General features: G+C 45.3%; 1 protein-coding gene across 1 annotated transcript in view; it reads left to right on the top strand.

Annotated features, from left to right (window-relative positions):
• The window catches only part of CAPN2 (calpain 2), a 60,046-nt gene that overhangs the window by 34,650 nt on the left and 12,511 nt on the right, over positions 1-12,885 (top strand). The window contains exons 9-12 of the mRNA XM_061625084.1: positions 513-673; positions 5,537-5,706; positions 6,492-6,503; positions 7,193-7,404. Coding sequence (XP_061481068.1) covers positions 513-673; positions 5,537-5,706; positions 6,492-6,503; positions 7,193-7,404 — 555 coding nt within the window. The remainder of the gene's footprint in view (positions 1-512; positions 674-5,536; positions 5,707-6,491; positions 6,504-7,192; positions 7,405-12,885) is intronic.

The following is a 12,885-nucleotide window of genomic DNA, read 5'->3' as shown; positions in this document are numbered from 1 at the left end:
TCCATGTAATTTAGTAATGTCTGCACTGACTGGAAGCAGCTCTCCCAAGATTTTGGGCAGTCATTCTCCTTGGAGATGCTGAGGACTGAACCTAGGACCTGGCACTGAGCCATTGCCCTTCCTTAACTTGCCAAATGGGGCTGGGTGGGACATAACTACTACTTTGCTAGTACTGAAAGCTGACATACTCGTGACCATCAAACTGTAACATGGATATCTAGGTTCTGGTGGTAATACACACAGACTAATATTGAATCATGAGCATCAGAGTTTTTCACACCTCAGTTAGTGGTCTATGGGAGAAAGATTTCAACTGGGCAGTTTTTTAAAAAACATTTGTCCTGCTAAGGGCATTGTGGCCAGCTGATGCTGCAATTTGCCAAGGCAGCTTGCCATCACGGTGGCTGAGGATTATTCTTTGTTCGATTGATCTTGGAGCAGCTGATAAGAAGAAGCATATTAGAGTTCTCCTTTCTTAGTAGATCATTTTTTTTCCTGACACTACTCCATAGGATGTCATTCAGTGATTTCCTGAGGCATTACTCCCGTCTTGAGATCTGCAACTTGACTCCAGATACACTGACCAGTGACAGATACAAGAAGTGGAGACTAAATTTGATGGATGGGAACTGGAGAAGAGGATCCACCGCTGGTGGATGCAGAAATTACCCCGGTAAGTCACTATTTGGCCAGCCTAGTGGCATCCAGATGCCATTGGACTCCAGCTCCCATCAGTCCCAGCCAGGACAGCCAATGATCAGGAATGATGGGAGTTGTAGTCCACAACAGCTGGATGGCACCACACTGTTGTTGTTGTTGTTGTTATTTATTTGATTTACATCCTGCCCTTTCTCCCAGTAGGAGCCCAGGGTGGCAAACAAAACCACTAAGAATACTTTAAAACATCATAAAAACAGACTTTAAAACACAACAACCATCAAAAACATATTAAAACAAAACATCTTTAAATAAGCTTTAAAAACATTTAAAAAGGTTCAAAAATATATTAAAAACAATTCCAGCACAGATGCAGACTGGGATAAACTCTCTACTTAAAAGCTTAAAAGGAAGGTCTTCAGTAGGCACTGAAAAGACAACAGATGGTGCCTGTCTAATATTTAAGGGGAGGGAATTGCAAAGGGCAGGTGCCACTACACTAAAGGTCCATTTCCTGTGTTGTGTGGAACGGGCCTCCTGATAAGATGGTAACTCTAGGATGCCCTCACCTGCAGAGCATACAGTGATTGACTGGGTATATAAGGGATAAGACAGTCTGTAAGGTATTGTGTTAGAACAAATTAAACCAGAACTGTCACTAGAAGCTAAAATGATGAAACTGAGGTTATCATACTTTGGACATATCATGAGAAGACATGATTCATTAGAAAAGATAATAATGCTAGGAAAAACAGAAGGGAGTAGAAAAAGAGGAAGGTCAAACAAGAGATGGATTGATTCCATAAAGGAAGCCACAGACCTGAACTTACAAGATCTGAACAGGGTGGTCATGACAGATGCTTTTGGAGGTCACTGATTCATAGGGTCGCCATAAGTCAAAATCGACTTAGCAATGTGGAACACATCCATCAGAAGAGTGGGAGCAAGAACAAGGTGTTGATAGCCTTGCCTTCATCTTCTATGGTAGTTCACCACCTCCCCATGGCTATATTTCCCTCTACCTGTAATCACAGAAATTGGGGTGATATCACCCATGTTCCTCCTTACTAAGATTCCTCCTAAATACCGGATATGAACCCAACAAGAGTCCGCAAACAACACCTACTTGAACCAATTATCCCAGTAAGCCTCGGAAGAATTGGGAACAGTCAGACCCACTCAATATCTTTCACACAGGGCACATCTACTCCCCCGTCTCACACCCAGGAAGGGCCAGCCTTCTGCTAGTTACAGACTCACTCTGAAGGCATCTGGTGACTTTCTCCTATCATTCTGTTCACTGCACAGGCTTTCACCCTGCACAGAAACTACACTTACACCATACAGCCTCCCCACTACCCAATCTTCCCTAGACTGTTTTTAAAAAAAAAAAATAGAAGAGGGTAGTGTCCTCGCCCACGGATTCCCCAAGGGCAGCCAGGCTTTTATGCCCCCTTACGCAGCCAGGAGTTGATGCAAGAGGTTGCAAGATTGACTGCAGCCTCTCTCTGGAGTCAGGGTCAGGCAGGGGGTCCCAGACTTTGCAACGCTTACCAGGGACTTCAGGTGTCTCAAGAGATAGCAACCGAGAAGAGCAAGCAAGCATGCACCCAGATGCTCAGGTACTCACTCCCAGGGCAGGTCTTCAATCCCCCGGTGCTGCAGCTGTTCCACATCAGCTACACCTGTTTTATTCTGTCACTGCATTCACACCAGTGGCTTTTCACTGGTATCTAAACAGATTTATATGGAGCACTTCCACATCATAACTCAAGATATTTAGGCAGGGGTCCACAAAGGACCACCATAGGTGCAGTAGCCCTCTTGAGATCGCCTTCTCGTGCCTACAAAACCTCTGACACACACACACACACACACACACACACTGTCCCCTTAGTCACAAGGTGGTGCGGGTGGTTACTTTTTTTCTCCCTTACAAAGTACATAAGAGAAAAGTGAAAGTGTGATGCGCTTTCCCACTTTGTCTTTTGGGTAGATGTGCCTTTTAAGGCTCAGATGAATTCCACCGGATCAGAGTTTTGCCCAGATCTCTTGGAAAAGTGAAGTGTGTGCACACAAGCTTTCTGTCTTTTGCTGGAGTGGATGATCTGGGAGGAGGTGGAAAGAAAGGACTAGAGGGGGGTGACACTTGCTCAAAAATCCTAATGGTCCTGAAAAGATTGGCAACCCCTGGTTTAGGGAGACATACCCAGATGGTCCCAATTTTATTCCCTGCCCTTGAGATTTTTATTCTGATTGTAGTATAGTTTATTATAACCAGTCAAGCTCTTGGAAGTTTATTGTAGATTACAGTTTTTCTTACCAAAGGTTAAATTAGTTTTATCTGATTGGTGCCTCTAGTCTTGAACAATGCTCCAAGCATATTTTGTGATAATGTGATGGCTCTCTTCTCTGTCCTAGATGTTAATTTGGAAGTTTTGGGATCAAACACTTGTGTTTGTTTTTTAAGAGGTATATAATTACACCTGCCAATTAGCTAGCAGGCTAAGTTCAAGGTGCTGATTTTGGTATATAAAGCCCTATATAATTTGGGACCAGGATACCTGAAATATCATCTTACCCCTTACATACCCAGTTGATCACAGCGTTCTTCAGGTGGGTGCCTCCTGCAGACAGCATCATATCAGGAGGCTCCATTCCACATACATAGGAATCAAACCTTTAGTGTTGTGGCACCTACCCTTTGGAATTCCCTTCCTTATATTAAAACAGGCATTGTCTCTGTTGTCTTCTTGGTGCCTGCTGAAGACCTTCCTCTTTCCGCAAGCCTTGTAAGTAGATACCTTATGCCAGTCTGCATCTGTATTGAAATTATTTTTTAGGATGATTTTAGTACTTTATCATTTGTTTCCACCCTGTGCTCCCTTTGGGAGGAAGGGTGGGATATAAATTTAATAAATAATATTGTATCCCTGTGGGGTATAGTGCAAGGATGGAGATTCTGTAGGACTTGGTCCCAGTGTCATTTCACCAGAATGCAGTCTTAGCACACCAGAAATAGGTGTTGATGAGATCTTAGGGACGAGCAGTGCACCCAAGCCACAGAGGCTGCTATATCAATAACGCAGTAGAGTCAAGTAGGGGGTGACAGTGAAGAGTGGGATCTGTGTTGCAAGGAGTGAAGAAAGACCAAAGCAGGCTTAGTTTCTCCAGGACAGATAGAAGTTTAAGGAGCTAGAAGGCAGATTTATTGAGCTGGGGAATGGGCATAGTGAAAGCTCTGTGATAAATCAGCCCTCCTAAGGGCTGGGAGATATTTAGCTCTCTTGGGTATTGCAGAGGTTGTAACCAGAAGCAAGGAGTTCTATCCAGTCCTGCTGTTTCACATGCACAACAGACTTCTGCTTGTGCAACAAAATCTCCTTTTCCTTTGTGCTCCAATGCATCCCCCTGCACAACCTAAAAAGTTGCTGTACAGAGTTAGAAGAGAGGAATAGTAAGCCCCATTGTGTGAGCACAATGCCACTTACCCAGGGTTGGATACAACCCAATGATGCTTACCCCTGCTTCTGTGACACAGTTCTCACTCTAATTTTTGATGTTGCAAAAAATTGGTCAGCAACTAGATTTGCTGGCAAGACTCTTCTACACCTGCAGTGAAAGTGTGGGACAGAGCAGGCCAAGCCTACTAAAGCCTATTCCCATAACTGATGCTACAGTAGTTGCATCCTATCCCTTTCATTCCCTACCCATCTCTCTCTCCTTCTGAATTAGTTGAAATTGGGCCTGACTTCAGCATCTGGCATCCTAGGGCTGGGGTCCCCATATCAGCCACCTGTGTAGGGTGCTCTGGGGCATTGTGAGAAATTAAAATGGTAGCTCTTAGATACCCTTAAAGTGTCTCTGCTGCAACCACTGCCAAGTAAGTCAGACGTGACCCACCAGTAGCCACTTTGCCTAGGGGCCCTCGAAGTTATAGCCAGCCCTGTTTGAAATTTGAACTTCTGGTAAAAACAAAGAACAGGAGAACCCTGGACAAACCAGGCAGCACTTTCCGTGGGACCATATTTGGTCCAGGAGGCTTTTAGGTCAGATGTGGGAACCTTGGCCCTAGAGCTATTGCTGTACTACAAGTTCCATCATCCCTGGCTGTTGGCCATGCTTGCTATGGCTGATGGGAGTTGTAGTTCAGCAACATCTGGAGGACCATAGGTTCCGCATACCTGTTTAAATGGTGAACTCGGAATGTACCATCACATGGTGTTTGAGATTGACTAGTTTTTAACAGATCTGCTTGATTTGAGAAAAAATAACCCTGGATCTTGCCAAATGAGAGCATATTCAAAAGAAAGGTTAGCTATATGAAAACACAGTGGTGACCTTTTTTTACCACCTCAAAAAGCCTACAAAGTCTATGAATCTACAAACTTAACTTTACACCTTTGTAAAGCATACTCTTCTGTTTAATCCTGTATTTGGACAAAAATAACTTACAGTCTCTACAAAGTAACTCCAGTAGTCTCCCACCCCCCACCCCCAGGTCAGTCTGCAGTACCGACAACCAGGAGTTTTGATACTGCCAACCTCCATGGGCATAGTAGGTCTATCACTTATATCTCTGTCAAAAAATGGCCACTGACTCTGGGACTTGAAGGGATTTCGTTTATAACCTGACCTTTGCTGGAATGCAAAGGTTCAAAAGGAGCTGCAAGCACCCAGGCTTCATGTGAAAATAATTCTTAAGCTTATTTGCAGAAACACATTTATAAGCATCCTTAAGATTGGCACGAAAAATCTAAAATGAAAGGGCTGTGTCTTCCCAAACTAGGAAGATTGCTTGGAGTCATCAGTATGAGCTGGGTTGGTGTAACTGTAAGCTGAAGATGGTTTCAGTAACCTCTTTTTTTTTTTTCATCAGATACATTTTGGATGAACCCGCAATATTTGATTAAACTTGAGGAAGAAGATGAAGATCCTGATGATCCTGAAAGAGGTTGTACCTTCCTTGTTGGCCTCATTCAGAAACATCGACGGAAGCAACGGAAGATGGGGGAGGATATGCACACCATTGGCTTTGCCATCTATGAGGCAAGCTCACTGTTGCGGTTTTCCTTTCTTCTTTGCCAACTAAGGCATTTGAGGAAGAGACTGAGTCATTACTTTTCAAGGACAAAGCCAACATGTTCAGAAATTCATCATGAACAGCTGGAAAATTCTCCTCACAATTTGCTAGGGTGGTAGACAGACAAAACTGGAGCCCCCTTTACCAGAAAAAAGTTCACCAAATATACATTCATCATGACTATAGCATCAAATGATGATTTACATGTATGCATTGCCATTGTGGACATGACAGGTAGAACCTTCACATCTCCTGATGTAAAATATTTTTCAATAGAGACAGATCACACATTTGGCAGAGAGACATCAAGTTATTAACATGCATGTGTGAATCAACCCCATCATCACAAAAAAATGAACGGTGTCTGGCCTGATACAGCTCATTGCTGTAATTCCCATTAGGAAGTTGAAAACATAGTAGAAAATGTACATAGCAGAAAAAAGGGTTACCTTGTTGAATGATCATATCTGGACCAACTCTCCCCAACCTCGTGCCTTCCAGAAGTTTTGGTCTAAAACTGCTAACATGGTCAGGGATGATGGGATTTGGATTCCAAGATATCTGGAGGGCACCAGGTTGGGAAAGGCTGATCTAGAATCTAGATTCTAGAGTAAGACGTATTTGCAAGCTTAACAAGGAACAAAGCAGATCAAGATTGTCCCAGTTAAATTGGAGTTGTGGACAAGAAGCAGCTCAGTCATTGTTGAATGCTGTTAATTTAAAGTACATAATTTTTCTTGCTTTCCCACAGGTACCTCCACAGGTATGTCGTGTACATTTTCTGAACAATGAAACGCGTTTCTGGCCTAAGAATGTCCTGAGGAAAGGGGGCTTGCAATTGGCATTTGAAGAACTATTTTAAGCCAGATGTTTAAACTTTCAGAACTGTATGTAGTTTATCATGCTCTTTCCCTTACAAGATGGCAGATATAAGTACATAGAATGTTACAGTCATGTTTTAAACATGTTTATAGAGCATGGCCCATTCCTGATACCAGAAACCTGCTTTTCTTTACCTGGACTCTGCTTGTCCAGAGGTGCATTAACAGCCTTAAAATGCAATGTTTTCTCCAGTACCTTTTAACTCTTTTGTGATACTTTGTCTAAACTTTTCCTCAATGCTAATGCCTGACTGCTTTTCATTCCCAGTGCAATTGTAGGAATTACTTTAGATTTTACCATTGCTCCCCTCCCCAGACTGCTATTTGGGCTCTTTGGTTATACTAGATATTCTGAATGACCCCCTTTTTCTGGCTGAGCTGAAGGTTCCTTTTATGCATGTTGATGGAACTTACCTTCCAAGCTACAATACATTTCTCTTCCCATGTAATATTCTTATATTCATAAACATTAACCCAGTTGTTGGGGTATATATGATATTTTATTAGCCATTCTTCACTTATATTCTGAACCTGAATAATACAGTTGGCTTTGTTTTCTTCTTCTATGAAGTCTTCTGGCCAAACCAACGTTCACCTGAGCAAAAACTACTTTCTAACAAACCGAGCGAAGGAACGATCAAACACATTTATCAATCTCCGAGAGGTGTTAAATCGGTTCAAGCTTCCCGCAGGAGAGTACATTATTGTACCGTCCACTTTTGAACCCAACAAGAGTGGGGATTTCTGCCTCCGAGTCTTCTCTGAGAAGACTGCAGATTCACAGTAAGTCAGTGCATCCACCTGCCTTCTTTTTCTCTATCCCTTCCGTCCTTAATTTTAAATCTCAAAATGCTGGTGGAACCATATTGCTTAGGGAACTTGTTGTGGCCCATTCGTTTGGACAGACAATGGTGAAAATTAAAAGGAGAGGACTGTTGCTGCCGTCTCTCTCAGAACATGTGTGTGATGGCATTTCCCAATCTGGTATTCTCCAGATATTGCTGGAGTACAACTCCCATCAGCCCTAGCCATCATGGCCAAGGGTTAGGGATGATGAGAGTTCGAGTCCAACAATATATGGAGGGCATCCGATTGGGAAAGGCTGGGCCAGAGGATCTGAACAACCAAAGAGGCCATACTGGGCTCCTACTAGGAGGAAAAGAGGGATATAAATCTAATAAATAAATAGGTTTTCGCCCAGCCTTAAAGACCTGGCTATTCAGGCAGGCCTATAGGATTTCTGGGGTGGATTAGTTTTTATGTTGTATTAATTGAAGGATGGTTTTAGATTAATTGATGATTGTGGTTTTTTGATTTGTATATTGTATTTTATACTATTGTACGTCGCCTAGAGTGTCCGTTAGTTCAGACAGATAGGCGACTAACAAATAAAATTTTATTATTAGTAGTAGTAGTAAACCACTCAGAATTATTTTGAGTGGTGCTTAAGTATTTGTAAATAAAGTTTTTTTTAAAAAGAGTCACAACTAAAACCAGAGCTCACTATGAGACTGTGAACACACTACACAGCCTACAGCAGCCTTTCCCAACCAGTGTGCCTCCAGATGTTGTTGGACCACAACTCCCATCAGCCTCAGCCAGCATTGCCAATGGTCAGGAAGATGGGAGTATTGGTCCAACAACATCTGGAGGCACACTGGTTGGGAAAGGCTGGCCTACAGCAATGCATTTCCATTGGCCACACAGTGGGGAAACCGGTTGATCTGCTGATCAGTTGCGAAATCTCCTTGAGGCAATTAAAAAAACAACAACACCCCATGCTCAAGCTGATCCCACCAGGTTTTACAGAAAAAATGCCCGGGGTTTGACTAGCATCATGTGCCCCCATTTTCAGAAAAGAGAGGTGGAGATGCACTGGAACCAGCATGAGAGTGCATGACTTGGAGTAACCTCCACGGTTTCCCTTCCCTTTCATCAGACTATGCCTCTAGGCATGGAGGAAGAGAGATTCACAGGGATTTTTAACACGGTGATGTAGCATCAGATTTTGGTACTACATCTATGCTTTTCTTTCTCTATATAATGAAAGCAGTTTCAGGGCTCTTTTGCATGCCTATCCAGACAAGTCTAAGCATGGCTATGTTATTGTATGTATTTTTCTGTGGACAACTCTCAGAATAGCATTTCATACTCCTTGGCTCTACTCCAACACACTAGGAGCTCATGGAAGGCTTGGTGTTCTCACAAGCATTCACAAGACTCTTTCCTCCCAATCACCTTCCTCTTCCCATCACTGTCAGAGCTGAGAAGAGTTGTACACATTGTGCTTCTCCCATTGGAGTATTTGCTGCTGGAGTAGCCTCCTGCACAGGTTGAGAGGGCAGACTCTTTCTGCTAGTTGCTTAAGTGTGCTAGAGTTGGGCAGTAGGAAGATTTGAATATTAATGATTTCATGCAACTCAATGAATCTAAAGGTAAAATGTCAGTATCTGTGATGTAGGCCAGGGATGGGGAACATGTGGCCTTCCCAGATGATGTTGGACTCCAACTCCCATCAGCTCCAACCAGCATGGCCAACAATGAGGGATGATGGAAGTTGTAGTCACCCCTGACTTGGGGAATGGTTAACAGCAAGAATGGTGTGTGTTGTGCACAAGAAATGATCCCCAAGAAGGGCTTGCATTTGTCTACTTTAATAAGATGTGAATGAGGATTGCAATAGAGATGTGTATCTGTAGCAGCTTCCCACACAGCCATCTGTGGAGAGAAGCTTCTCCTGATATTAAATACCCAGAGAATATTTAGAACAGGGGACCGTATGGCCCTCCAGATGTTGCTGGACTATAGCTCCCATCATTCCTGGCCACAGACCATTCTGGCTGAGGCTGATGGGAGTTGGAGTCCAACAACATCTGTTGGGTCATAGGTTCCCCACCCCTAATATGTGCCATCAGTACAATGATTGCTGCTGGTGCAGTGAGACTTCCTCCTCTCCCCTTCACTCTGCACTATCCCCAAATCTGCTTTGAAGAGTTGGGGAACCCCTAAAACAGATTTAGGGGATGTGAAGGGGGAGGATAAGGGGAAGTCCCATTGCACGAGCGGTATTCTCCTGTGCATGTAAAGATGATATCAGGTGGGTAATTAGCTCCACCTAGTGGTTGAAGGCAAAAGAGTACTGCTGACGTTTTACTGTAGATTCGTTTCTGGTCTGCGCCTGCTCCGTGCTCAGTTTTTCTCTTTTGCCTTCAGAAAGTGGTTGGATCCTCTCTGGCTCCGTGGTTCAGGCTTGTATTGTTTCATTGTTTAGGTCTTCCGTGTTGGTTCTTTGTTGTCCTTTCCCTCAGTGTGTCTTATCCCTTCTGTGAAAAGTTTAAAACAAAACAAAACAAAAAAAACAAAAAAGAGGTTCCTTTTGTCCTTCCCTGCTAACCTTCCTCCGTGGCGAGGAGCAGCCAGCCCCTCCCCGCGGCTCTTGCAGCCGTCGACCTCTTCAGGCTCCCTCTCCAGCTGATTTGCGGCCGTTCCTCCTCGCTCAGCAAGCACAGCGTCGTCAGATTCACCCTCACAGGCAGCTTCCCCGGGGGTCGATACCCAAGCCTCCGCCTAGATTTTTTTTTTCGCGCTCCTTTACAAGCGGCTTTCGTTTCCCTGCTCTATAGCAGTGGGAGGGGGCAGACACACAGAAGCAGTAGGGAAGGTGGCCGCTGCCGCGGCTGATCTTCAGGCATTACCAGGCCGTTTCCAAGACAGTACTGTCAGTCACCAACAGCGAGAGCCGTATTCATTAACCCTATAAGTCCCGCAGTGTGTGCCCGCAATGGGAAAAGCCACACACCAAACAAAACACCTCTCAAAGGGGTGGAAACCGCTCCCCCACACGTCGTCAACAGGCACTGTATCGGAACCCCTTACCGCCCTGGGCTTGGGGCAGTCTCATTCTTTGGGGGATCATTCTGAATTAGCGGTGGCCCGCCCCTCTACCGTCAGGCACGAGGTGGCTGAGGCTCAGGTTCTGGCGGGCAGGGTGGCTGCAGAGGGCAGGATGTCTGTTCCATATAAGGGAACCTGTAGAGACAGTCAAGCTCCTGTCCACCATACAAGGGACCAGAGAGACTTGGAACCCCTGTCTGATGAGGAAGGCAGCCAGTCCCACCCTCCCTTGGACACTATTTTTTCTACTGCATCCTCTCCCGAGGCCTTTACTGGGTTTTTGGATGAACCAATCCCCATCCAACAGGTTCAAGCAGCTGAAGGGCACAGGCTCTGTTCATCTCACACTCAGGCTTGCCCTGTCCAGTTACATCTGTCAACACATTCAATTCAACAACTGAAAGAGCAGCTTAGGGGTGCCCTCTTAATGGATCTCGCTAGAGACTTGTCTTCTCAAGCTACATCAGGCTCACTACCATCACGGTATCCAACTACAGATCACTTGAGGGCAAATCCACGCCCTTCCCCTAGCCGCTCATCTCCAGATCCCTATGCCGCATCTCAAGGCAGACACCTGCAGCTCCCTGAGCAGGAGCCTATAGACACAGAAAATGACTTGATTGTCTTAGATGAAGAGGAATGGAGTGGAGAGTCGGAATCTGAAGAGATTCTATCGACTAGGATATTTCATGAGGCTCATTTCCTTCCTCTGTTGTGCAAGGCGATGGAAGCCCTTACACTCACCTCTGCAGAGGATTCTCCTACTCCATCCACCTCGCGAGTGTCAGCAGTATGTCCAGATTCAAAGCCTAGGTCTAGAGTGTTGAAGCTTCCTTCTCTTCTCCCGAAGGTGCTCAAATCAGAATTTGACGTTCCTTTGCAATTCAAAAAATCGGTTTCTGTGGCCAACAAATTTTATACACTGGAACAGCCGATCATGGATCAGTTGAAGGTCCCGCTCATAGACGCACCTATAGTAAATCTCCTGAATCCATCTTTGAATCTGAAAGACTCAGATGCTCACCTTAAGGATGCCACTGAGTGCAAGATGGACCAGGGGCTTAGAAGAGCGCACGAGGCTAGTGCGCTATCAATCAGGGCAGCAGCAGCCTCCTCGGTGTTTGCTCGAGCTTCCCTTCTTTGGCTGGAAGACCTGCTGAATGACCCACAGCAGGACCCAGCCCGAGTGCGCAAATCTCTGCTGAAGGTCTCCCGGGCGGTTACCTTCATGGCAGATGCGTCTATGGATGCCATGCAGTTTGCAGCAAGGTCGCTAACGGCAGGGATCTTCATGCGAAGGACCCTTTGGCTTCGACATTGGGAGGCAGACACTGCAGCTCGTTCCAACCTTGCCTCAGAACCCTACGTAGGAGGCAAATTATTTGGGGACACCGCCCTCACGAATGTCTTGGAAACTAAGGAAAAGAAAAAGTCCATGCCATCCACCAGAAAACGGAATGACGGAAGAACCTTTCGTCGGTCATTCCATCCATATCACTTGTCGCAGTCCTTTCGGGGCTCATGCTCCTTTGGCAGACAGAAGGACGCCCGCTCCAGCCGTCCCTTCTGGAACAGACAGCGCAGCCAGCTTAAGTCCCAACAACACCTTTCGGGTCGATCCGGCTTTCCATCCCAGTCACATGGAAACAGACGTCAGTTCTGACGCCTCCTCCTCGCCAGTGGGAGGCCGTCTCCAACATTTTGCTCACCGATGGAAGGACTTATCCTACGATCAGTGGGTTCTACACACTCTTCGATACGGCCTTCGCCTGGAATTTTCTTCCACCCCCCCGGCGAGATTCATTCCATCCCCTCTATCAGCGAATCCACACAAGAGGGACAAAGTTTTGCGGTCAGTTTCCCATCTCTTACACATGGCAGCCATCGAGAAGGTACCACCAGGAGAGAGATTCCTGGGAAATTACTCTCTGTTCTTCACCGTCGAGAAAAAAGATGGTTCGTCCTCTGTTAGACCTCAAGGGTCTAAATTACTTCATAAAATACCGCAAATTTCGTATGGACACTTTACTGTCAATCAAGAAAGCGCTGAGGATAGGAGACTTCCTCTCCTCTATCGACCTGAAGGAGGCCTACCTTCACATACCAATCTTTCCTCCTCACAGAAGGTACCTTCGCTTCGCAGTGGGACAAGACCATTATCAATTCAGGGCTATGCCCTTTGGCCTGTCGTCTGCTCCCAGGGCATTCACAAAGGTCGTGGTTGCCCTGGTGGCACACCTCAGGACACTGGGGATTCATATCTTTCCTTATCTGGTCGATTTTCTGATCCGCTCACCATTGTTGCACAAGGCATGGGAGGACTTCCATGTCACCCTGACTTGTCTAAAGGACCATGGCTTCCTAATCAAC

This window comes from Rhineura floridana, chromosome 4 (genome assembly GCF_030035675.1).
Source record: "Rhineura floridana isolate rRhiFlo1 chromosome 4, rRhiFlo1.hap2, whole genome shotgun sequence".
Classification (NCBI taxonomy): domain Eukaryota; kingdom Metazoa; phylum Chordata; class Lepidosauria; order Squamata; family Rhineuridae; genus Rhineura; species Rhineura floridana.
The sequence above is the reverse complement of the archived record's forward strand: the minus strand, read 5'-3'. Positions and strand labels throughout refer to the sequence as shown.